The sequence below is a fragment of the Dermacentor albipictus genome, chromosome 4 (assembly GCF_038994185.2).
Source record: "Dermacentor albipictus isolate Rhodes 1998 colony chromosome 4, USDA_Dalb.pri_finalv2, whole genome shotgun sequence".
Classification (NCBI taxonomy): Eukaryota; Metazoa; Arthropoda; class Arachnida; order Ixodida; family Ixodidae; genus Dermacentor; species Dermacentor albipictus.
Window position 1 is genome coordinate 26,286,913 of NC_091824.1, and position 27,701 is coordinate 26,314,613.

The 27,701-nt window shown below is 45.4% G+C and overlaps 1 protein-coding gene across 1 annotated transcript in view; it reads right to left on the reverse strand.

Moving 5' to 3' along the window:
* LOC135905293 (putative defense protein 1) overlaps nt 1-27,701 on the reverse strand; it is a 52,507-nt gene that overhangs the window by 18,282 nt on the left and 6,524 nt on the right. The window contains exon 3 of the mRNA XM_070538033.1: nt 16,894-17,484. Within this exon, the coding sequence (XP_070394134.1) occupies nt 16,894-17,026 (133 nt within the window). The 5' untranslated portion in view covers nt 17,027-17,484. The remainder of the gene's footprint in view (nt 1-16,893; nt 17,485-27,701) is intronic.

Sequence of the window (27,701 nt, forward strand, 5' to 3'; positions counted from 1 at the left end):
CACACGCATTCGTTAATGTGAACTCGCCTTCTTTGTTTCCATTATACTCAGCGTATGTCTGTCCGTAAATATATTCAGTTCAAATTATTCAGATCCATGATGTTGAGTCCCGAAATACCGAAGCACGAAAGCAGTGCAGCAGCTTATGAAAAGCCGACCACGAACTAAAACACCAAAAAAGAAGAAGCCGGTGGAGGAAGAGAGAACAAAAAGTTACTTGGACCTTATCTGTAATTTGGCCGACTTTGCCCTTCAATGTGATTTAGGTCTTCTATTTAAATCCACTCTGCCATGACGCTTTCTGAAACTTGAAATGGACCAATTTTTCTTTTGAAGGGGTTATGAGCAACAAAAGGCGAAGGCACAACACATCATGGGGAGTTATGATGATCTACTATGGTTACATTTATTAGAAAATATTTCGAGATAGATGAATACTTTAGCAGCCATCGTCATATTCGTTGTTCACCTTTCACATCTGACGCACTCCGGCGTTAGCTATTCGGGCCGAGGCCACGAAGAAATGAAGAAGGATGTTCCGCTGCTCCTGCCTCGCTCGGTTCTGCGTCTCCTGCTCGCAAGTTCACGCGTTGTTATACTGAATCTAGCCTTTATTCCTACATATATTAAACGAGATTATGCGGGTTCTCTTGCAGAACCTCTTTCAATTTTACACTCTCAGCGTCTTCAATGAACTGTGTCTATCAATATCCTATCCTTCCTCAAGGACTCTGCACCCCACCTAAAAGGCCTGACAGCTATACCTGACTAAGGACATTACTGAAATGAGAACGTGTACTGCTCTGTTACCAATGAAACAGAGATCGTATTTAATTATTCATTTTTAATATCTCCGTCACATAATCCTTTATTAGTTTTAGGGTATTATTTTTGCCACACGTGGGGCAAAAGTGGACATTAGGCAGGTTGATAAAGAAGTCATAATCAGAAAGCAAAGGCTATATTACTAGCACCAACTTCGAGATATATGCCTCCAAAATGTTCTGATACCACACCGACGTTGCAATTCATTTTTCTTTTTCGTTTTTCCAGCGTTTTGGAAAGTCACCTGTTTTGAGCCTATTCAGTCAAACGTGATGTGTGTACCCACAGGTCACAAGAGGTTGCAGGTAAAATGCCACAAAGTCAACCAGGAAGGCCTCAGAAAAGTAATCTGTGCGAAAAAACACAAACCTCCTTTCATGACTACGAAATACGCGCTTGCATTGGCCAAACAGGACGATGTTTGACTGACCGGCTGATAGAGCATGCACGCTCAATGAAAGGGTCTGTACCCAGTCATTTAGTCCAGCACTGTAAATAATGCGGCTGCCAACCTATCTTTCAAGAAAGCGCAATATTAGTTACAGATACAGAGCAAAGAGCATGCGAGATTTGCGAAGCGGTATCCATCCGATCACATGGAAACACCTGCGCCACTGTATCCTCTGCTTCTCTGCATGGCGGTGAGATTACCTATTTGATAAAAACGTGACAGCCTGCTATGACAGTTCATGCGATGTGATAATTTCATTTCTATCTCGGCGAAGACACCGTAGTTTCGTTGGTCTTCTGCACTGAGCCTGTGTTTTGTATACAATGCATTCCCATCAATAAACCAGTGGTTTTAGTGCAGCGCCGTGTCTGTAATCCTCATTTCGATTCCGTCCAAACGCTCTTCGTTCCCGTCGTAATCATGTACCTACTAACTCAGACCAGCACACTACACTTTTACAACTGATGCGTTCTTTAGCTTTGATAATAATCCAGCTTCAATACACTGCTGTCTCACGCAAGCCAGTGAGACACGCCCATTTCCGAAGTTTCAACACTCTTTTCCAAGCCACTGAGTCGCTTCACCGATTCATCGTACATGAACTCTAATCTTTCATTACGTGCAGGCTTTTCTCTTCCTTTTAAGAAACATCTGTCCACCTTTCGTCATTCTCTTTTAAGACATGAATGCACTGGAACGTCCTTCCATGCCATGCCCATCGCCGCACCCTTTCGAAACCATCAAGTCGCATGACAGTCTCATCCTAAAGCAAGAGTTCACTTCATGTACCAATTCGCTAGGAATAAGAGGGGTATTTGAAATGAATATACCAATAAGAAGTCATGGGAGCACTACAGATACAGAACAGCTGCAGAAAATTCCTTATTTCAGTGGAATATATAGTAATCTGCATTACAGCAATACTCATGAATCGGGCTTTTCAGAAACAGTATCAGCACAGTGTCGTGCCTTAAAAGCGGTGCCACGCGCTAATTTTGGCTATGCATTTCAATGTTGAATTAGCTTAGTAAGTTGGACAATCTCTGCTGCTAAATGGCACAATACGGCGCCTGGAACCTCAAAAACAGTACGTTTACGCAGAAAAGATCAAGTCATCCCGAAGAGCCGTGTTCTCTATGAAAAATAGACGGACATATCATTCGAAGCCTCAAGCGCCAACCTTGAATGAAAAAAGAAAGACGTCTTGAATAATTCTACCCTTTTTCCCCTCTTGTAAACTAAGCAGAGCCACAACCACCTCATGTATTCTTTGTTGCTGCACAGCAACGTTTTCTATGAAACATCTACATCGAAGCGTAGGCATTGAAAGGCTGTCTTACTTCTTGTTACCTGAGGTGTCTTTCGGGAACAAGCCTCTGCTGTGTGCCGTCGTTCGCGGCTCTGAAAGGAGTGCGAGCTGGACGCGCTCCTTTCTATAGCTAACCGGCACACGTGCCACCAAAAACGCTTGGCTTTGCGCATACTTGCACCCAAGGAGGGCTCGTGGAGAGCACCGTAATCAGGCGCATTAAGCCCGTGCATAGTCAGCTCTTGCTGACTGCACGCAGCAATATCAAAAAGCAAGGCACTACGTGACATGCCAAGGTAACCGAACATTATTAAATGCCTGTCTTAACACTTAGCGACTGGCGCCTTGTCATTTGAATGTACCATGGTTTCAGCAGTTCTTAAGGAATAATATTTCAATCTCATACCATGAACAATTTTTCCGAGGTATTGTTTTGTTATCATCATGCACGTTGCGTATGTGTAACCTTCCTCGCGGCAACAGCAAGGCGGAAGTGTTCGTGCTTGGGATAATTGCTTCAGAGGAGATTATTGAGGATTTAAGGAAATAAAAATGAAGTGAAATGAAATGAAATGTTCAGCTGGAAACAAATCACTCTACTGTTCCCCGCTCTACAGTCACCACTATCTTGGGCTTGGCCTCTGTTTCCTTGGGATGAAATATGAATTCGCCTATTTTTTGAGGCATGCGCCTGCTATCATTTTACCTGCGACAGCAGCGAATATCTGGAAGGGGGGTTTACGCTGTACATCGGTTACGCTGTATTCGCTACGCCGTCCTCATGCTACCACCGTCATAGTGTCGCTATTGTGACCGTGCCACCTTGCCAAACTGACCATGCTCTCATTTACAGCCGCATCATTACCGCATAAAGAGGGAAGAAAAAGTACTACCCACTGCTGCCACTAGAAACAATACTCGTGCCTTTGTCATTGTGCCTTATGTCTTAGGCACTGACCTTTTAATCACATTTTGCCGTTCAAAGTATCAGCGAAGTATTTAGCATATACGACGTATGCGCTCAACGTTGGGCCTGCAGTTAGTTTGGTCACACACAATATCTGTCGCGCAATGCGGCAGTCGTTCATGGGCAGCGCTGATTTCATACGCAACGTTCCTCGCATAAAACACTGGCTTTGCTGTCTGAGATGTCATCCAACAAATTGTCGCCAAGCCATTGCAGCAATCTCCGCCGTTGTTATCGTTTTGCCGTCACCGTGCTATCGTCGTAGCATTTCTTGCTCTGCACTCACAACTATGTCGTTGTCACCGTCGTACTAATCACGCTGCTGTTGTCATTGTGCCAAATGTAACAGCAGATATGGGGTTATCGTCTTCTTGCCACCATCACGTCATTGTTGCGTTCCCTTCATGACATGCAGCTGGGGCAGTTTGCGCGGGATTGCAGAAGTTCTGCTCACGTTTCAAAGTGTTGATAGTAGACAGAGGCGTAATCGCTTTCGCTGCTGCGGCACTCAGAGCCGGAGGAACTGTTCACACATCCAGATTCCTTTGAAGTTTAGCTTGTAGGGCCCCATTATATGCGGTTTTGACAGACTAGGGGGGTGGGAGCTTGTCAAGCTGCTGTTCAGCAGCTTTTTCTTCCAGTTCTCCATGTTTCGAACAAACATGAAACAAATCGTATTCGTATTTGTATTTGCGCCTCCAGTTCTTAGCACTAGAGTGAAGTCTCTTTACGCCAATGTAGCCTGCGCTGATATGTTATGGCAGAGACATATAAGTAAAGGAGAATGCCGAGGGGGATACGTAATAGCGTGGATACATATTCGCCGCCACCTATGAAGGATATCGGCATGAATGAGCAAAATTATTTGCACTTTAGCTCTGTGTTTGCATGCAAAAGACACAAAACATAAAATTCTGTCACTACGACTACTCTCAAGCAATGTGGCACGCCTATTCGCGTGCGCGCGTTAAATAATCATTTTTCACTAGCAGCGGATCCCTCGAGGCAAATAATTACAGCGTTTACGCGTGAATGGGTCGGCTAATTCCCCGTTGAGACTGTTCAGTCATTTTCCCACTGATTTCTATTCTCCCTCCATCCATCTCTAATCTCGTGCACTTGGGCTACTTCTCGTCTGTGAACCTGTATTTGGCAGGAATGGAATCGACGCACCTGGTGCCCGCCGGTCATTCTTTGATGGTGGAAGATGTGGTTCAGAGACACCACGTCCGCGTGCCTTTAAAGCATTCTATCACTTTTAGTCTGTAATTAACCTGACACTGCGCATTGCAGAAAAGCTGCCAGCTCTCAGCTCTCTAGCTACGACTGAAGTAAATGCTCATGTCGTTGTGTAGTTCTGGAAGAGGAATTGACATTCCTTTTACGTTACTTGACCTGAGCTACACAGAACAGCGAGATTTTATGATGTTGGAAAATCTGAAACGTTGTCTTCAAACGAAGTTCAGACCAGCTGGTCTGAACTTTCTTTGAAGCCAACCTTTAAGATTGCGGTTTGGGGAAAATCAGATAAAATGAGGAACAGGAAAATCTTATAGAGAAGAGGACAAAATGTAGCTTAAGCATTTTGATGCTCATAAAACACAATATCTGAATACAAAATTTGCACAGCTCGTTTTTAAAACACTGTCGTGTCAAGCGTTCAGCTAGCAAGATAATCAGACGTAGGCACGCGCTCATCTAAACACTTCATACTTGCTTTAGTCAACCTAATTTCAGCAATGTTGTCTCCCGTACTAGCGTACGCCAAGACGTTTGTTCAGTAATATGACTGAACAGGAAAAAAAACAGATGCAGCAGAAGAACGCCTCCTCCTTCCTATTGAATAAGGCGGCCTCGGCTACTTCAAATATCCCAGTACAGTGTCACTGAACGAGTAGTTTACGCGATGCAGGGATATCAGAGGCTCTATGGTTGTGGTACTGTGCTTCTGGCAACATGGATGGCAGCTTTGACGCATGGGCTGTTGTTCATATCCGCACATGGAGGCGCAACAGTAGTGTAGCATCAGTGAAATGTCCAGGACGGCTATAGTAAGGTGGCTACCCTAGTTGTGGTCAGATTGTTCAACACTTGAGTAGCCTTGCTTCGGCATCTCCTGTTGAAATACTTGATAACGAAGGATTCGATTTCCTACGCTACCATGCACCAATTTTCATGCGGTTTATTAAAACGAAGCTTTCTTTGTCTCCTTCGACTTTCCTACTGCTGCTGCTGCCTGGCACACCGGGTCGGGCTAGAGGAGGGGGGGGGGGGGGGTAGGAAGGTTCAGAGCGCGCGTATACATAATAGGCGGGCGGCACAGAGGAAAGACGACGTGAGAAACTAGTTTGAACCTTTCCATTACGTCGCTTGTGCGCAACGCCCTCTGGAGCTCCCTGGACCAACCACATTAGCGTCTTGACAAGTGTAATTATCCGAGTCGACACATCTGCGTTCACCGCGGTAGCCTTGCTGCTACGGGATTGTTCGTCATGGGTTTGATTGCAACAGCGGCCGCCGCATTTTGATGGGAGCGAAATAAAAACGCTCGTGCACTACATTCAGGGACACAGTAAAGAACACCACTGTGTCAAAATTAATCCGGAGTGCGCCACTGCGGTGTGCCTCACCATTTGATAGTGGTCTATGACAATCCCCATAATCAAGTAAAGTTCAATGCTTCTGTGACAATGCGATGCACCATGTGAGGTAATGACAATGCCCAAAGCTCTACGACGTTATCAAGTTTGGCATGGAACAACACCTCAAGCAAACAACTCTCCATGTATGTTGTGTACTACGCAAACAAATAATAGTGGTGCACGCAAGGTAACGTTAAACATCAACCCTATCTTCTAGTCTTGGACCAAACGTTAATTAAATCAAACATTTGCCATCACCATCACCGCTATTTATCCTCAATCAAAGCAAACAGCAGAGAGAGCTTCGTTTGCGTCGAAGACCGCAGTGCGTGGGTTCCGCATAATTATGCGTTCAAGCGTAAAAAGTAAAATGTATTGGCAGCAAATGTCATGTTGTTATTGAACACCATACCTTTCTTTACAAAACCAAAAAAAATAAGGTTTCGAAAACTGGAGAGTCATGTTTACAATCTGCAACACAATATTACAAAACAACATCCCAATTATGTAAGCTACCCCTATTTACATGTCTACAGCGGACAAAATCTGTGCTTTATACACCACCCTGATGTGTACTGATAATTTGTGAGTAGTATTTTTGTAAAACCATAGTGAGGACTACAATGGTTTGAAGTAACTTTCAATGCTATGCCGCAAGTGCCAACTTTAGATGCTGCAACGCATGCAGTTTGCAGACCTTCAATGCTTATTTTTGGAGCAATGTTACAGGATTGCAAGCTTTATGTTTTAGTTTTTTTTACTTCCAAATATTCGCCAATTTTCGGAAATGCTTTGAACCACCCTTCTAGAATTTCACTTCCTACAGTCGGAAAAGTAAATACTTCAATACTAACTGGAACGAATTTCATTCAATCCGGTTTACCGGTTGCCTATGGGAATATTTATGCGTTCCAGTTGTATTTTATAGGGAAAATCCGTTTTAGCCCCGTAATAAAGCTTCATCTTGAGTATGAAGACCAGCACTGTAGACTTCTCGCCAACAACCCGATGCAAATTTTAGCTCATTCACCGAAAACGGACATCAGTGTTTTCTGCAAGCTCAACAGAGCAGGTCACGTTTTAGAGTCCTCACCATCCTTGAATGAAACTTCCAGACGTGATGCAACCACGGGTCTTTATATCACTTAGAAACAGGGGAGTGGGCTTACGACCGCATGATTAGTATGGGAGATGGCACGGAAATTTTAAAACCTAAGAACGTAAATGCATACGTATTGGGAAGCCTATTCGGCCTAAACTTCAATACTTTGGACACAACCGTGCTTTCTCGAGAAGCCACAAAAATATGTAAATGGTAAGTTTGATAAACTGATGTAACATCTGCATATTTACTTTATAAATTTGCGTATATGTGGATTTACTTTAAAAGCCATCAATGTACCGAGGTTCCGTAACATCCATGGGAAGCAAGTATTGTCACTTCTTCTTCCCTTGAAGATTAGTAAAACAATAAAATTAAAATTTTCCGTTTGGCGTGCCAAAGCCACAATCGAATTATCAGGCATGCCTCAGCGAGTGCCAAAATTTTGACCACCTGGAGCTCTTGAAAGAGCACTCGAAATAAAGTACGCGACGTTTTTTGTATATCGTCCCCATAAAGATACGGCTGGCGAGGCCGAGCTGAAGCCAGCGGCCTCAAGCCCTGTAGCACTACCTTCGAAATTGATTATACGCTTCAGCATTGCAGAGACTTTGATGCTCAAGCATTACATAGCTGCTGCGGACGAGGGAATGTCCACCGCACGAGCGAAGGCAGGAAAGAGAAATGGCAGCAACTCTACGGCGAGCTTTCTTCAAAGAATAAAGACACTCTTCGCCGACAACGGATCAGCATTCATCGGCGAAAAAACTACGAAATACCCAAAAAGGGTTCGCGACGAAGATATCACCCTCAGGTTCCATGCTCCCCAAAACGCGTAAGAAAGCGGCCGAACACCCGCCGCAGTCGCTGAGGCTCTGTGATATGATGCTTCTGAGCACAAGGGTTTTACTCTCCAACATGGTGGCCGCATTCCAGAGTGGGCGTAATGCAAAAATACTCGTGAACCTATATTAAGGCTCAATGGACTAAATTTCAAGTTACCAAGGTTAATTCTGAACCACTTGCAACGGCAACCAGTTGCCATAGCCCTCTAACAGAAAGTCTCTCTCTCTCTCTCTCACTCACAGTTCGCACAGTACTTTGGCGCGTAAAACCCCATATGATCGTATTTAAGCCTGAAAGGCTGGGCCTGTCCTGCTTGAAAGCGAATATCATTTTTTTTGCCGCTTTCAACTTTTTTCTCGATTAGTGATCGGCAGCCGCACTTTAACCGCGGATGCATGCGCTCTCACCCATACTGAAAGCCTCAAGCACAGCGCCTCCGACAGTGGGCAAAAAAGCGACACATGACACACTCGCATGGCACTAACATTAAAGGAGTTTATTTTGGGAGATCGAAGCTGGACACATGTATGGACGCTCGCCTTGAAAATCCGGGAAACGCTTGTAGCAAGCTTCAACACACGAATGACTAAATCAGAACACAAAGTAAAAGATACATGTACCAAAATCTTCGTGAATGAAGGTGGAAACTCTGCGGCAGCTAATACCCACAAGATACTCCTATCACAGCAAGCAAAGCTAGTTGATATAGAGGAGGGAAGCAGCAGACCGAACCTAGTTGTGTTTGGCATTCTTGATGCGTTTGAGGGATCACAAGAAGTAATGCACCTAAAAGTTCTCAAATGTATATATATAAAGTAGGTGTTACCCACTCGTGAGTCGGATGAATTCACAGACTTAGGAAACCAAAGCGCAATGGACCACTCATATCTTTTTCAGAATTTCACAGAAAGCAAGCAGTTTTGAATAATGCGAGCAAATTCAAAAGAACAAGAATATATGCCCAGAATGACTAACACGCAGAAACATTAAGAAAATGTAAGCTGTTCTCGGTCAGCCTAAAGCAAGATAACGAAGTTGGTAGGAGAGTATTACTTGTACATAATAAACTTCGCTAGGGTGACCGCCTTTAGATGTGGATGGTGAGTGAAGTTCTCGTAAGGCGTTGCCGAAGAGTTTGTGGGAAACAGCAAGTTAGCCATTAAAACCTTGGCAGCCACGCTTGCTGTTTCTAAACGCCTAAATAATTGTAAATAAGGCTCCCTAACAGGAAGATCTGCTGCTACTGTACGATCCGTAAGTTTGCGTAATCACAGAAACCTGGTTCTAAGAACTTATTCGCGACAAGATGGTATCACCGGCTTATCAACTTTTCAGAAAGGATAGAAGCTCTCGTGGTGGAGGCTTGACTATCATTGCCAAATATAGCATTGAACTGTGTGCTATTGACTGGATGACCACCAGCTGAAGCTACAGAGAAGAAAATTAAACATAACAGGAGATCTTAATTTTCCTCGTATAAATTGTGAGCAACTAAACTATGGATTTTCGTCATCAGAAAATAACATATTGGACATTATGCTCTTTCTTAACCATGAGCAGCTTGCCAAAGAGAATACTCGAGAAAATTCTTTTCTTGCTTTTGTTGTAATTAGCAAATTTTTTTTTATGTGGGAACGCCACTACGTGAAGACGGTATTTTCGATCACAATTAATTTTTATTCAAGGAATATAACTGGTCATACGCCAAAAGATCAATGTGATACTACTGTGATAAAGCAATTCGCACGAGCTGATAATGTAAGAATCAAATACTACTTGGAGTCACGTCTTGAAGCACTTTGCCTTTCATTTGAGAGCTTTGACTGTCGTCAGCTTGCGCTGCCATTCCATCTTCACAGAGTGGAACGGTTGTAAATTTTTTCACTCCTTTTGGATGGCGGTAGTTATCGGCATATCCTGGGGTGTGAAAGCCAGTTCTCGCATCGATTTGGTGCCCACGCGATTAACCCGATTTCAGTTGTCATCATGCGTTCAACGATCTTGCGCATTGCTGTTGCTTCGTTAGTCAAAACTTCTTTGTTTAGACTGATCCAGGGACCAGTAAATGGATTCGGTTTGCAGTCAGCTGGTCCGTATGCTTGTGGAACGAATTGTGGCAGGAGAAAACGCCAGTTTCCTTTAACATATCCTTTTGCTCCATTATCTTCTCGAATGACGGCTCGGCGCGACACTGGCTGACCCTAGGAATCATATATCCCCGATATGGGTCAGATAAGGTGGAAATAAAACAATGCGAAGCAGTGTTCACCATCAAACACTGCAATAGCACTTAAACCGATAAGCAATACGACTGTCACCAGATACCTCGTCTGGTATTTTTCTAATTCTACAGCACGTTTCGTGCAAAATTGACAATTGGAAACAAGAGTCGCAAGGAGTTTAGAAATTAAGCGATCTACTCTGGGAGAGGGCTGAGACAACAGCCAAAAAGGAAGGAAAAGCGAAAATTAACAACTTTAACCGTTGTTTGTGAATATCTTTATGGATGAACATATCTTTATTTAAAAAGGAAGTAGAGGAAACACCGTCGGAAGTGGGTATTAATTGTGTGTGTTTTTAATGACGCTTCTACAGTTATCAATCGAGCCGCCTGACGTAGCCACTTTTCTGCTGTGCTTATCTGCGTGTTTTTCTAACCTTTCGCGGAGGGGGCGTTTACTCCTCCGAGGCGGAGGAGCACGAGCATCCTCCAATGGGCGCGCGCTCTGGACAAACGTCATGAGCCAGGCGGCCGGTGACCCCACCGACGGAGAAGATGGCCGCCCGCGCTTCGAACTGGGCGAGGTCGCGTCAGCTGTGTGCTTCAGCCCCTCGTCAGAGCGAATTCCAGAACTGTTTGTGATGGTCTATCATGCCGGAAATATTACTGCGAGCTTACGATGCGCCATTTGTGCCGCGTGCATTTATTCTGAGCCGTGATCCGGTAAAGGAACATTGCAGCGAGCATCGCTGGCGCTGCGCTACGCTTTGCCTGTAAACAGGATCCCGCGGCGATCGCTGCGAACACACATACTGCGTGCTTGTTCCATGTTGTTTTATTTCGCTCCCGAGTGAAGTTACGGCGAGAAAGTTTTCCAAAGACTGGTGCCTACGATGGCAGCGGGTGTGTTCGTATACTGTGTCGCTGCGTTTTTCGTCGGACGGGGTGAAGTGATGGAGCAACACCATTCTCAGGAGAAATCAGAAAAATGCGCGCGACAGAAACTATGTGGAGAAGAAGCCTTCAACGCAAAGATATGTCGCCGTCAACTTAGCGTAAACTATCAATAGAGAGGTTTTTCTTTTCAGGTATTCTGGTAAAACGCATGCGGACGCCCGGGGCGTTGGGGCGGAGGCGTAAGCGTGAGCGGTCGAGTGGTCTGCATGGTGCAGCCACCTGGTGGCGCAGTGCTCAAACAAACCGAAACAGTTAATATTGCATTAACCGCGTGTATTCTTCTTCGCTGCTGGTGTAAATTTTCAGCACTGGCATAATCGTGTTGCTGCCCCAATGCCCCGTCCGCCTGCGTTTTACCGGAATACCGGACAAGCTAAACCTCTCTATTGTCAGCAGCGAGATAGCCGAGCGTCCAGCGACAGTGTTCGAGTGTTGTGTGGCACTGTCGATTGATTGCTGTTCACTAGTACTCACTGCACGCGCAAGCGGTAGAATGCGTGCTGTGAAATTGTGAAAACACAAAACCAAAAAATATAAATTTTTATGCTATTCAAAACCAAGAGTACTTTTTTGAAAAGATAAATGAAGCATTTTTGCACTTCCTGCCTCGACCGTATTCTCGCTCCAGGTTTGTAATGGTTGCAATAAAGCATTGTTTTGTATAAGATCTTTTTCAATAGCAACTGATTCATTTTAAGCTTGAGAAAAGAGTAGTAGATACGCCGTGTACAAGTGAAGAAGCGCAAAAGTCTTGCAAGCGGCTCTTTCTACTTTTGTCACTTGCAATGAAGCTAAAGAGCAGACGACGGGAGCGTTGTGAAAGGCACGGGGTTATTTTTCTGCCGCTATCCGGCATGTGCTGTAGCACATGAGAGCTCTAATAAACCAGTCATCAAAATGCAAAAGTCTTTATTTATACCGAGAATTACGCGTTTCGGGAGCACCATGTTTCGAGCGGGACTATTTTAGTCGCGGAGGCAATCGGCTGCCTCGCTTCGGTCATCTGGGCGGGGCCTCCCCTTTTTTCTAAAGTTGTATCCGACTATAGAACCACAGCGTCCTGCGCTCTACTTGGTTGTACGGGAGTGGTGACCAGGCATCGTTACAGAATTTCCCAAATAACAATACGAGTCGGTTTTGGCACTTCGTAGAGTAGTAAACAAGGGATCCAAATAAACTGCGATTGTTGCGCAAATATATATTCCTCTATAATTCTTCCCGAGCTAACTCAAAAACCCCACTAGAAATCTTTATATTGCAGTTTCTCTTGTTAACTTGTTCTTGGCAAGGTTCTTCCTGCGTATCTTTCACGTGCGAGTCCGTTTGACGTGATTCTTTGTTTGCCATGTAAAGGAGAGGTGTATCTCACAGCCGTACCTGTGAGATAGACGTTATTTCAATTCTTCTTTGCGGGCTTAGGCGTCTTTATGGTGAATGGTGGGCATTATTCACATTTGTAGCAGTAGAAGTACCTCCCCCCACTCATTTGCCACAGAAAAGTTACGTTGATTACCTTGATTCCGAAAAAAAAAATCCTGCGGAACCAGCCGCAGTCTGATTTCATTTTTTTTTCGTATCACACAATATACAGCAACTGGTGTACACGATAAATGGGTGGTGCTAACACGAATCTCTGGTGGGTTAAATTTCTAACATTGAGGCCTAAAGAGTTATATATACTCAATATATTGATTAATTAAACCATCAAGGACATTCCTATTCTGTCTGCCACGAGGTCGCGGGATCAAATCTCAGCCGCGGCGGCCGCATTTCGACGGGGACTAAATGCAATAAAATTTATTTATTTATTTATTTATTTATTTATTTATTTATTTATTTATTTATTTATTTATTACATTTATTACATAATAAAGGAAGGAACAAGTAATCACATACATAAAGCGTGATAAAACGCATCATTGTTTTCAATATTAACAATGTCAGGCGAAAGAGCATTCCATTCTCTGATAGTCCGAACAAAAAAAGAATACCTAAAGACGTCACCCATGAAAGGATACTCGCAGACTTTCAGCGCATGGTCGCGTCTCAACGACGTATAAGTAGGCGACTTAATATATCTTTCTCTCTGAATCCCTGTTTTTGAATAATAAACAGCGTGGAAAAATTTCAACCTCAGGTTTTTTCGCCGGTCTTTTAATGCCTGCCACGATAATTTAATTTTTGTTTTTGTCATACCTAATTTTCTACTATAGTCATTAAGAACAAACCTAGCTGCTCTATTCTGCACTCTTTCAAGCTGTTCTGTGAGATCGGCCGTGTACGGATCCCAACAAATACAACCGTAATCAAGTAAACTACGAACATAAGTGAAATACAATTTCTCTTTTAATTTATTCGGTATTTGACTGAAGTTACGGCGGAGGAAGCCCAATGAACGTATTGCCTTATTTTTAACATGCGTAATGTGCCTGTTCCATCTTAAGTCAGACGTCATTAAAATTCCTAGATATTTGTATTCGTCAAGTTTCTTTAATGCCATATTACTCAAGGTATAAGTTCATGGCTCAAATGCGCGCTTCCTTGAAAAGGTGACGTGAACACATTTTTCAACATTTAGTGACATTTCCCACGTATTGCATCACGTTCCTATAAGGTCTAAGTCAGTCTGTAGTAATGAAATGTCATTTGCGTTATCTCTGACTCTATAAATTACACAGTCATCCGCAAACATTCTAAATGAAGACGTAAGATCACTTTCAATATCATTAATAAAGAGTAGAAATAAAAGGGGACCTAAAACTGATCCCTGAGGAACACCTGAGGTAACTGGAACATATACAGAAGAAAAACCGTCGAGCACCACAGACTGCGCTCTTGCACGAAGATATTCGGCAATCCAAGCTATGACACTATTGTCCAATTTGTAGGCCTTAAGTTTTGAGATGAGAAGATCATGTGCAACGACATCAAAGGCTTTTTTTTGAAATTTAGAAATATGCAGTCTATTATTTTGGTTTTGTCTATTGCCGAGGCCAGATCATGAAAGAATTCTACTAACTGTGTAGAGCATGAAAAACCTTGTCGAAAACCATGTTGACTAGAGCTTAGAATATTGTGCTTAACTAAGTGCGACATGATCGAAGTATAAATTATGTGTTCCATTAACTTGCATGGGGTACTTGTTAAAGATATCGGTCTGTAGTTTTCAACGGCACTTCTCGATCCGCCTTTGTGAATGGGTACAACCCGTGCCAGCTTCCAATCACACGGTAAACAAGACTCAGATAAACACTTTGTAAATAAGCGAGAAAAGTAAAAACACAATATTCCAGAACAGTTTTTAAGAATCGCTGCCGGAATATCATCAGGGCCACAAGGGGTCGTCGGCTTCATCTCCTGCAGTAATTTACGCAAACCTTCTACACCAAATATAACCTCAGGCATTTGTTTAATGTTCATTTGGCAGATCACATTAAGACTACGAGACCGCCTTGGTCTAAACACTGACAAGAAAAACTCACTAAAAAATTTCACTTTGTCTTCATCAGCGTCAATTATGGTTTCAGAGCTCTTTAAAGGGGGGATAGAATTGTTTTCTTTACCGTTACACCTAACAAATCTCCAGAACTCTCTGGAATCGTTGAGCAACTTCACACCAAGGTTTTCGAAATACGTACGCTTGGCCTGCTCCGCGAGATTCTGAAAGCTTTTTTTCAAACATTTCAGTTCTAACCAAGTATTCGGGGACTTCGCTCTCCGAAACTTGAGATAAGCTCTCCTAATTTTTTGTATTAGTGTGCGCAGCTGGTGATTAAACCAAGGCTTATCCTTTGACCGTTTAGATGAGATAACATGAGTAGGAACAAATGTATTGCGCAATTCAAACACCTTGTCTTTAAACAGCTTCCACAACTCTTCAATGCTCAATTCATCAACTAATGCATCAAAGGTAGGAAAATATAACTCAAACGCCGAAATTATAGCCGCGAAATCAGCCCTCTTATACACGTAAATCTTTCTGGGTTCCTTCTTCGGCACGGACACATATTGAACGTTTATATTAGCAGTAAAAACACAATGGTCACTTAAGCCGGGAAGTACATTCACATTTGTTAAAATGTTCGGGACATTACATAAGAGCAAATCAAGTACGTGACCTGTGCTGTCACTCCGTGACGCATCACGAATGTACTGTTGAAACGTAAAATCACAGACGCAATCAAAAAAGCAGAGTACACATGGCCAGTGACCAACGCTACCGGGTCATCGCACGACCAGTCTATACCCGGAAGATTAAAATCTCCCCCTAGTATTATGATATCGTTCTCAAGCGTATCAAGGAAAGCAGATACCTGAAGAAACTGGTCGTATGATGTTCCGGGAGGACGGTAATATGATCCAATAACTAGACTTTTCCCATTAGATAGCCTCACTTTGCAAAAAACAGACTCAAGATCGGCTGTAGAACCTTCCAGTGGAACACACGCTAAGCTTGAGCGAACAAGAATAAATACCCCTCCCCCTCTTGCTCCTCGATCGCGTCTGAAGCAATGATAGCCATCTCGAAAAACTTCAGAATTTAAGACACTCGAGTCCAACCATGACTCAGTTCCAATAACTATTGACGGCTCAAGTGATCTAAGAAGGATATGGAAAGAATCGACTTTATTTCTTATGCTCCTGCAGTTTATCACCAAAACACTGAGCATTTCCTTTATGTTAGTCACTGGTGATGGTCACATCTGCTTCACTTTGTTGGTCACGCTATCAATCTGATAGCGGTTGTTGCCCATGTACAAGGTATCAAACTTCAGTACTGCTTTTCTACCTTCTTGCCGATTCTGTTTCGTAAAATTCCATAAAAGGCTTCTTTTATCCTTCACCGCGCGTGAAAAATCTTTGGAAATGCTGTAGTTCGTGCCCTTTAACTTGCGTGCATTATTTAACACTTGTTGGCGTTCTTTGAAAGAGGAAAACTTCACTATAATTGGGCAGGCTTTATCTGCTCGATAGGTTCCTATCCTGTGAGCGCGCTCAATTCCAACATCATTAAGTTCCAGCTTAGTGCGGCACAGATTTGAGACAAGTTCGCTTGATTTAGTTGCGTTTTCGCCAGGATCACTATCTTGAAAACCATAAAAAAGTAGATTATCCCGCTTTTGACGATTCTCGATATCGTCAATTTTTGAATAAAAAGTCGACAATGTTGCCTGATTCTGACGCTGCTGTGCCTCAACGTTAGCCAGTGAAGAACGAATATCATCCACTCCTGTGATTGTTTCTTCTAATGACACAATACGTGCCTTTAGTTCTATTTCAGCAGAGAACTTGTTCTCCATTGCTGACAGCTTTTTCAATATTGTGTTTTGGCCTTCAAGTATTCGTTCAAACAGTGCAGTATTGGGCCCTGGGTTCGGCTCTATATCGCCTCCACACAGCAGCAAAATCAGTAAGTAGAAAGCGGAACGCCTCCAAACAACAAACTGACGTCGTACGAGCACCCTGCGCGACTTCGAAGAAACACACTGCTTTGACCACAAGAAAAACAGAGTTTGGGGTGGAACCGGCAAAGCAATGCATACATTAATCGAAGAATAGTGCTTGTGACTAACCTGCGAAAGCAGTAAACAATACATAAGGGTTGATGCCATGTCGCCGGTTCCCCGCCCCGTCGTCGTAGTGCCGCTTCGAGGCTTTTGTAGCTGAAGGATACCGCCACCGTTTCCCAGGGCACACAGTTGCCATTCGTGAAGTGGGAAGAAGTCAGATTCAGCGAGCGCCGGGCACGTCTGTTGGTCCCAGAGCCACGTACATGGTAGTCCATTGCAGTTCACTTCCAGTTGGGCATCGCCGCCTACGTACGGTGATGTCGAAGTGCAGCGTTACACAAAAACGTCCATGAGGCCAATCTGCGAAAGCAGTAAACAATACAGAAGGGTTGATGCCATGTCGCTGGTTCCACGGCCCGTCGTCGTAGTGCCGCTTCGAGGCTTTTGTAGCTGAAGGATACCACCACCGTTTCCCAGGGCACACAGTTGCCATTCGTGAAGTGGGAAGTCAGATTCAGCGAGCGCCGGGCACGTCTGTTGGTCCCAGAGCCACGTAAACGGTAGTCCATCGCAGTTCACTTCCAGTTGGGCATCGCCGCCTACGTACGGTGATGTCGAAGTGCAGCGTGACACAAAAACGTCCATGAGGCCAATCTGCGAAAGCAGTAAACAATACATAAGGGTTGATGCCATGTCGCCATATACCCTTGTACTTAGACTTAATTGCTCGTTAAATAACCCCAAGCGGTCAAAATTAATCTCGAGTCGTTCACTACGGCGTGACTCATAGTCAGATGGCGGTTTTGGCACGTAAAACACCATAATTTACTTTTCTATTCGCAATATACCACGGTGAGAGTGCACTCACTTGCAATCTGATGTTATCTGGAAGCGTATTAATGGTTTTCTTGGGCGAGGAGATAAGAACACAACTATAACATAAATTACACTAGGTGATAAAGTTTTATCAAATGAGACGCTTGCAAATACATTTAATAACTATTTCACAACCTTAGTAAACAGCACTCATGATCCTAATTCTTTGAGTTATCTTCGCTGCAGGACTAAACAATCTGCATTTTTAGCGCCTACTACGGAAAATGAGGTATTTATACTTTTATGTCTATCAAAAACAGCCGATGTTGTGACGTCGAAGGATTCGAGATCATGCCAATTAAGCATGTCCTGGACTTGATTCTACCTGCATTAGTACACATAATCAACTTGATATTTTCCAGGGGCTCGTTCCCGAAAAGACTTAGGTTGCGAAGGTAGTAGTTTTATACAAAGGTGGTGATAAAAACGAGCTGACAAACTACCGTCCAATATCTGTGTTGCCCATTTTTTCTAAAGGTATAGAAAAACTAGTACCTGCCCGCATGACATCGTTTCTGATCAAACACGACCTTATAACTAGTATGCAGTATGGCTTTGTGAAAGGGCAGTCGACAGAAACTGCCTTACTCACTCAAAAGGAAATTATATTGCAGTCGTTTGAACAGCAATTATGTACTCTGGGCATCTTTGTTGATTATTCGAAGGCGTTTGATTGTATAAATCATTCCACACTACTCAACAAACTTGAACATTATGGATTTCGTGGCGTATTTCTTGAATTAACACAGTCATATCTGCAACACCGTATGCAACAAGTGATCATAGAACGATATGTGTCTAATTTAAAGCCAGTTCACGCGGGAGTGCCACAAGGAAGTATTCTGGGGCCCCTGCTTTTTTGTATTTATATCAATGACTTAGTTACTATAGATAATAATGTGAAATTTATTATGTACGCGGACGACACAACTATTCTGGTTACCACACCGAATTCCACAGAAACTATCGGTATCGCAAATGAAGCACTAACAAAACTGTCCTCGTGGTCTACCGCAAATTCACTTAGTATAAATACTAAGAAAACAACAGCTGTTCTGTTCAGACCGAGAAATCGTAACGTCGCTACAGACCTAACACTACAACTTAATAATTCTATTATCCCGATTGTGCCTACTGTTAAATGTCTTGGGATTGTATTCGAACAGCATATGTCGTGGAATTTGCATGTGGATTTAATCGCTGCGAAAATATCCCGTGTGAGTGGCATTTTATGCAGGTTAAGATATTTTCTCCCTAAAAACATCAAACTTCTCCTATACAAATCCTTGCTTCTCAGCCAAATTCATTATTGCCATCTTGTTTGGGGTACTACGACACTTTCTAATATCACCACATTACATAGAATACAAAAAAGGCCGTCCGTAGTATTCTGGACGTTCCCCACGACACACATACGCGTCCACTTTTCAAAAAACTGAATTTACTTCCTATGCCTGATATTTATGAGCAAACACTAATTCACTGATATAAGACAGGTGTTAAAAGAAATAATAACACGCTAAATACTATGTTGAACTTAAAACGTAGAGATGGGAAGCTAAATACGCGCAGTTGCGAACTCTGGGAGATGCCACGGGCAAGAACTAATTACACATACCAAATGTTGCGCTTTAGTTTACCATCTTGTCTAAATAAAATCAACACTGTATAAGGTTCATTATTGTGCTTTCTTTTTTCTTGTCTTTCCTTTGTTTCCGCAAAATGGAAGAAATTGTTTTTGTAACAGTGTATTTGCCGAAGTGTGCATTGCAGTATGTTTTGTGTGACACATTTGTTGATTTCATATATGTATAATGTGCATTAATAATTAACGTTAATTCTTTCGGTTTTCGTACGTGAGTGCTATATGTACTGCATATACATTCTGTTTCACTTAATTCATTTTTTCACTTGTATGTATGTATGTATATATTATACATATGCATTATGCCTGACACTCGTGTTCTAACTTAATATGTAATACCTAACCCTATGCGCTATCACTGCCTGTTAAAAGGGGCTGCGGACCTTGTCAAGCCATAAAAGGCTTTTTGTTCGCGGTCCTCAACATTGTGGTGTTGAAAATAAAGTGAATTGAATTGAATTGAACCGTCAGGAGAACCTGCTCCTAAAGGCGTGCGCCCATTGTCTGTTTAAACAAAACAGGTTTCTGCAAAGCGCGCAAATGTCACAAAAGACCTATCTAACATTTGCAGGTACTAGGCAAACTGCGGTTGCTAGCAGTACTACAAGCAGCCTGATGGTCCTGAGACAACTGGGAGTCCACACCTTCAACACGCAGCAATATTGCTGAAGAGATATAATACCTGCTTCTCGGCGTTCCAATCGTAATCCCATCGACGGCTGCGGCAAGTGCCCTGAACTCTGCCGTATGCGTAAAAGGCAAAATAATATATTGTAGTGTAAAATAGGGAGCAGTGGGGCTGTGGCTAGGAGAGAGACAACGACGACAAGAAAGAACAACCTTGTTTCGGTGCTCGGTCGGCTACACTACCTCTCGCTGCTCCAACGTTCTAGTCGCGAACGCTTAGTGCTCAAAGTGATTCGCGACATTTGGTGGAAGGTGCTGGACTTATTGCAAACCTGGAACTCCGAAGCCGGATGATCCCTGTCACATCTCCCATGCCTGAGGAGACTAGTCCTACCGCGCCACCCATGGCACCGCCTCCAGTCGTCTGTCCTGGTGCGCCACGCGAACGGGATCCTCCCATATTCAATGGCACTGACGATCATGACGTACAGGACTGGCTGTCATCATACAACCGAGTGAGTGCCCACAACAAATGGTCTGAAGCTGACAAGCTTGGCTACGTACCATTCTACCTTTCCGGGGTCGCCCATCTTTGGTTCAGCACCCATGAGGCTGACTTTTCTACCTGCTCAGCATTCCGAACGGCACTTCAAGAAGTATTCGGTAGCCCTGCTGTGCGCAAACTTCGGGCTGAACAACAGCTTCGCTGTCGTGCCCAACAAAAGGGCGAAACTTTTACGAGCTACATTGAAGATATAGTTGACATCTGCCGGCGTATAGACCCAGATATGACGGAAGATGACAAGGCCAAGAACATCGTGAAAGGCATAGAAGATGACACCTTCCAAATGCTCTTGGCAAGGAATCCTCAGACGGTCAACGACATCATAACGCTTTGCCAGAGCTATGAGGACCTGCGCAAACAACGGCTTTCTACGCGCCAAGCACTCGCTCCGGACGTCGCGCTTTCAGCTCTGAGTGATGGTGTCACTTCTACTCTTTGCAGTCCAGAAATTTTCGACAGAATCAAGCAATTTGTACGAGAAGAAGTGGCGTGCCAACTCTCTCTTCTGTCAGTCGCTCCAGCCTCAGAGCCGCGCTTGTCTCCAGATCTCCGTCACATTATACAAGAACAATTCGCTAACGCAGTACCACTTGCTCATCAACCGCCTCCTACACCTGTGCCACTTACCTACGCTGCCGTTGTCGCTAATCCAAGGCCTCCTTCTGCGGCTAATCAACCCAGACTTACCAGCGCCTTTCCCTCGCCTCCGCAAGCAGCTGCAACATATTGTCCTGCCCTCCCCCTCCCCCCCCCCAAGCAGCTACTGGCCGCCACAGCAGCCCGTGCGCCCACGTCGCCAATATTTCCAATAGTCTCCGCCCGCTGTTCTCAATCCATGGCGCACCCATGACAATCGGCCTATCTGTTATTCGTGCGGCCTACGTGGGCATGTAGCACGGCTTTGCCGCCGACGTGGATGGTATCCTTCGGATTCTCCGAGGGAACAAAGTAACGGTTTCGACTCTCCGTCCCGTTCTGCTACTGCCGCTCAGCCCTTCGAAGCCTCGTCTCCTCTTTCCCGACGCTTCAATACACGTCGGTCTCCGTCTCCCCGTCGGCGTTCTCTGTCGCCGCTTATCCATCGTCCTGAAGCTATCCGAGAGGAAAACTAAGGACCGCAGTTCCGGAGGCAAGAACTGCGATCTTAGCGAACTCCTCAAGACCTCATTTATTTCCTGCGAACATCCTTGAAGTTTATGCAGAAGACATTGCCGTTCATGCGCTTGTAGACATGGGAGCAGCAATATCAGTGATTTCGGACCAGCTTCGCCTTACCCTTAGAAAAGTCACGACGACTTATTCAGCCATTTCATTACGTACAGCAAGCGCTGCGCCGATTGAACCCTTAGGGAAGTGTACCGTGCGTGTTGTTATAAGCGGCGCTTTAGACCATATTGAGTTCGTTGTGCTGCCTCGCTGCTCCCATGCCATGATTTTAGGATGGGACTTTCTGTCCTCTCATCATGCCGTTATAGATTGTGCCCGTGCTGAACTCGCATTGTCGCCATTCGGCAACAACGTTTTTGAAGATACTGATGACACTTCCGGTCGTGTGTTCGTCACCGCCGACACCCAGATTCCTCCATACTCTGCCGCACTTGCGCCTGTTTCCTGCGTTGGGTTTTCCAACTCCACAGTTCTTTTCACGCCGTCTAAGCTTGTTGCTCGCCGCCATCCTTTCTTGCTTCCTTTTGCCCTTCTTACCATTCGACAAGGTTCGAGCGCACTTTATGTATCGAACCTGTTTCTTTGCCTTGCTAGGCTGCTCCACAATGAGTGTCTTGGTTATGCCGACGAAATCGAACCAAGCTTCCTGTACGTTGTGCCTGACGACCCGGCTTCTCCTCCAGTTGACGCTCTGGGCCTTCAAGCTTCTCCTCCCACGACGCCGTGTGACCCAACATTTTACCAGCGTATTGATCCCAATCTCACTCCAGCGCAGCACGCCCAGATCGTCCATCTTCTAGACCGCTTTCGCACGTCGTTCGACCTACAACAATCTCGCTTAGGCCGTACTTCCACTGTTGTTCATCACATCGACACCGGCAACCATGCGCCTTTACGCAACAGGCCATATCGTGTATCCGCCACGGAGCGCAGCGAGATCGCTGAGCAAGTTGCAGACATGCTCCAACGCGGTGTCATACAACCTTCACACAGTACCTGGGCTTCTCCTGTAGTGCAGGTAAAAAAGAAAGATGGCACAATTCGCTTTTGCGTGGACTACCGGCGACTTAATAAGATCACACGCAAGGACGTTTAGCCGCTACCCCGTACTGACGACGCGCTAGACTGCCTCCAAAGCGCTGAATTCTACTCATCCTTAGACTTACGATCCGGGTACTGGCAAGTGCCAGTGGCTGAGTCAGACCGTCCGAAAACGGCTTTCATCACACCTGACGGTTTATTTGAATTCACCGTGATGCCATTTGGCCTGTGCAATGCGCCTGCCACATTTGAAAGAATGATGGACAACATCTTGCGTGGCCTCAAATGGAAGATATGCCTCTGTTATCTCGACGACATCGTTATCTTTTCACCGGACTTTCCTTCCACATACTTCGACTTGAACGCGTCCTAATGTGCATCGCCGATGCTGGCCTCCAGCTTAACTTGATGGAGTGTCACTTCGCTGCCCGGCAGCTGGTCATCCTCGGCCATATCGTGTCGAAAGAAGGTGTACTCCCTGATCCGGCGAAACTACAAGCTGTTGCCCAGTTTCCCCGACCAACGACTTTGAAAGAACTGCGCAGCTTCATTGGATTAGCGTCATGCTTTCGCCGTTTCATCTGCAATTTTGCCACTATAATAGCACCTTTAACGCAGCCTCTTCATCGTGGCCACAACCTTTCAACCTGGTCACCGGATTGCGATGCCGCCTTCACAAAGCTGCGTCGTCTCTTGACGTCACCACCAATCCTGCGCCATTTCGACCCAAGTGCTCCAACTGAAATACACATGGATGCCAGTGGCGTTGGCCTTGGGGCCGTTCTCGCTCAGAGAAAGGCTGGATTCGATGAGTACGTCGTTGCCTTCGCCAGTCTTGCACTCGCTAAACCTGAATCTAACTATTCTGTCACAGAAAAGGAATGCCTGGCTATAATTAGGGCCGTAACGAAATTCCGTCTTAATCTTTATGGCCGCCCGTTTGACGTCATAACTGATCACCATTCACTGTGCTGGCTGTCGTCCTCAAAAGAACCGTCCGGTCGTCTTGTTCGATGGGCCCTTCGGCTGCAGGAGTACGACATTCGCGTGCTGTATCGTTCTGGCCGAAAACATTCGGATGCGGATGCCTTGTCTCGTTCGCCACTAACAGACGAGCCTAGCTTCCCGAAGGCTTCATTGTCCGAATCTTCCCTTGGTGCCACGGACATTCTTCTGGAGCAGAAGAAAGACCGATGGATTGTGTCCATGCTGTGTTTTTTGTCTAGTCCATCGACACCCACTACCAATCGCGCATTACGTCGCCAAGCACATCACTTCTCCATTCGCGAAGGGCTCTTGTACCGTCGCAACTACCTCCCGGACGGCCGCAAATGGTTGCTTGTCATCCCGCGACACCTGCGTTTGGATATTTGCGCAGCGTTCCACGACGATCCCCAGTGCGCGCATGCAGGCGTACTTAAGACATACGCGCGTCTACGCCTTCGTTACTGCTGGCGGGGGATGTATCAATTCATCCATCATTATGTCCGCTCCTGTCTGGTTTACCAACGCCGTAAAGATCCCTCTCGTCGTTCAACCACCCCATTGCAGCCTTTGCCTTGCCCAGCACGTGCGTGCATGCATGATCGAGTAGGCATCGACATTTATGGACCTCTGCCAACCACATCAGATGGCAATCGCTGGGTAATCGTGGCCATCGACCATCTTACGCGCTATGCGGAAACTTCCCCTTTGTCCAGCGCTTCTGCACGTGACGTCGCCTGGTTCCTCCTGCGCCACATCATCCTTCGCCATGGAGCTCCCAGGGAATTACTCAGTGACAGAGGCCACGTCTTCCTCTCCGACGTCATCGAGGCTCTCCTCAAAGAATGCCGCATCATTCATCGCACCACTACTGCGTATTATCCGCAGACTAATGGCATGACCGAGCGCTTTAATCGCACTCTTGGTGACATGCTGGCCATGTACGTAGCATCCGACCAAACCAAATGGGACCATGTTCTACCTTTTCTGACCTACGCTTACAACCCCGCCACGCAGACTACCACGGGATTTTCGCCCTTCTTTCTCCTGTACGGACGCGAACCTTTTTCCACAATGGATACTATCATTCCGTACCACCCTTACTCCACGGAAACAACTACCCTATCCGTAGCTGCTGCACACGCAGGAGAGTGTCGCAAGCTTTCCCGTATATTTACGTCAGAAGACCAACAACGCCAGAAGCACCATCGAGAAAGTTCCAATGCTCCTGTATCGTATGCTCCTGGCTCGCTAGTGTGGCTTTGGGTTCCAGCCTCTACCACTGGACTGTCACCGATACTCGCGTCGAAGTACCAAGGCCCATACCGCGTGATCAACCAAACGTCTCCAGTCAACTATATTGTGGAACCCCTCGAGCTACCTTTGGATCATCGCCGTCGTGGACGCGAAATTGTGCATGCCCAGCGTCTCAAGCCCTACTATGATCCACCTGTGCTGTCCTACCCGTAGGTCACCGGGACGGTTTCTTTTTCCGCGGGGGAAATAACTGTACTGTAAAATAGGGAGCAGTGGGGCTGTGGCTTGGAGGGAGACAACGACGACGAGAAAGAAGAACCTTGTTTCGGTACTCGGTCGGCTACACTACCTCTCGCTGATCCAACGTTCTAGTCGCGAACGCTTACTGCTCAAAGTGTTTCGCGACAGTATCTATTCTTCGAAATAATTTATTGCGCATGTTCTCCTATTCTTCAATCTTCCCAGTGGCTTCGTGGGCAGCTTTGAACGTATTTCAAAAACAACCAAGCAGTGATATGGTGACAAATGCCACGAAGTATTACCCCTAATGGATGGAGCTTCATAATGCGGTTCGGCGCACAACTGTCCGCATGATCTACTCACGTCGACGACGCCCTTTTCCCGCCCCGACAGCCTCATAACTCCCAGCAAACTCGTATGTGCGAACCATATTTGGTCTTACTTTTCATGTCGAAATCCTCAGTCAATATAGCGCGAAAGCAAACAGACCGAACTACAAAGCTGGAAGCCTCGGTGCTTTGCCGCTGTGCTTCCCACTTCAGTCGATGAGTTCAAAGACGAATGCAATCTCTCCTGTGTGGGGCCCATTCCCCCGCGTTCCTCGCGCGGGCAGGCGTGCGGGCGCCGCATTCCGGCAGAGTGCGTATTTGCCCTTTCCATCCTTCCTACTGTCACCAGTGAGCTGAACGAACCCTGAGTCCCCCACTCAACTCCCGGTACTCCGGACTACCCAAACTTCGGACGTTGGAAAAAGAAAAGTGATGTATGCGCACTCGGATGGCCTCGAATGGGGAGAAAATATCGGGAATTCCGGTAAAAGGCCGACTTGCGCTGTTCTGCGTAAAAGCATACGCGGCGAGCTTCGGGTCACGGTGCGGTAGAGCGCGTGCGAGGGGTCCACTTTGTATTCCATTAGCACGCGCATATCCTAGCCTGGTTTGCGCATTGATGTGTCAGCTTGAAACTGTGCTCAAAGGCTATCACAGTAGTTTGTTAATACCTTAAAAGCGGGCAAGCTTAGGCGAATTTGTATGACTTCACGTTATAGCTGCGCGATGCGTAAAAACGTGGACACTAATACGACAGTACGCGCGCGGATTTCGAACTAAAATTTATTACACACAAGAGTGGAATTGAGAAAAACTGGAGCAACACAACACGTGAACATGCCTGGGAAAATTATACAAGGAGTTATAACGCGAGATATTTTAGAGTTGATTCACGTCCCTCTTCAACGGAGTCAGTAAGCGTGAGCTAACACCTGTGTCGTCATTTTCTGTATAGAGGAAGCTTCCAATATCACTTGTGTAGATTGATCACGGTACATAACGGGACACTAAACACAAAAATCAAATCAGTTTTCATTGATAACGTATGGTTCCGAAACACTATTTTCGTTACTTTCATGATAATAGGCTGACTATGGAAGGGTAAAATCCCCATCAATGTTTCATTTTTCTGATATCGCGCAGATGCACCAACACCACTACGTCAGCGTGACATCACGCATTTCAAGGTACGTTTTATTTTTGCACTTCGGCCGCGTTGGTTACGTACAAGTCCTCGAAATTTTCCACGTTCAGTCTTTGGCTCCTTTAGAACGCAATGTAACCTATTTTAACCACTAAAGAATTAACTGCACTGTAGCTGGCGCGATCATAAATGGTGATGTCTCAGCGCCATGGAGGAAGGAAAAAGATGGGAGGGAGTATTACGTCACGCAGCCAGCCTTGGCAAGCGAACGCTCCGTGAAGCCGCAATTGTGGCCCAACACGTCAACCCTTGCGTCGAGATCGCGGAAGACATTCGAGATTTGCCGAGACGTTTGGTTGCGGTAGTTTTTATTCGGTGAGCGCTCGGCCGGCAGCTGCTCGGACGGAGGCCTCCATGGCTCTGCTCTGCCCGTATTTCTGGTGGCATCTTTCTCTAGATGCTTGTTCCGCTGCGGTCGTTACCTGCAAGGCGTGTGTTGCGCACTTTGGGCGAGTTGTGAGAGGTTCACAATCGAACGTGCGTCAGCTCATTTAGGCTGCAGGTATACTTCGGCTGAAGTAAATAAACCTTTGTGAGCGATATAAGAAGCGATATGTGTTCGTCACATTTTTCACCAAGACCTTGCCCGTGTGTACTTTGCCCAGATATGCCAGCTCTGTTGATTTGCAGTGCCGCTCGATCAGTGTTACGCTTGAAGGTAAGCATGCACGAGACTGATCGTATTGCGATAAATCGCAATGCGATTTTCAGACGAAACGTGGTGGAGCTTATTGCCTCAGATGACACTGACTCCCACAAGAAACGGTGAGTTGCATTTGCTACGTACGCGCTGTGCTGTGTTCTCGCGAAACGCTGTGCGTTGTCAATTTACCTGCTCCCAACAAAAGCAGCAGCAACTGCAAACAACGCTTGTTTCAGACCAGATTTTTGAGTTTGAGACCCATATGCGGCTGAGTCATGCGGTCTCCTTTATGT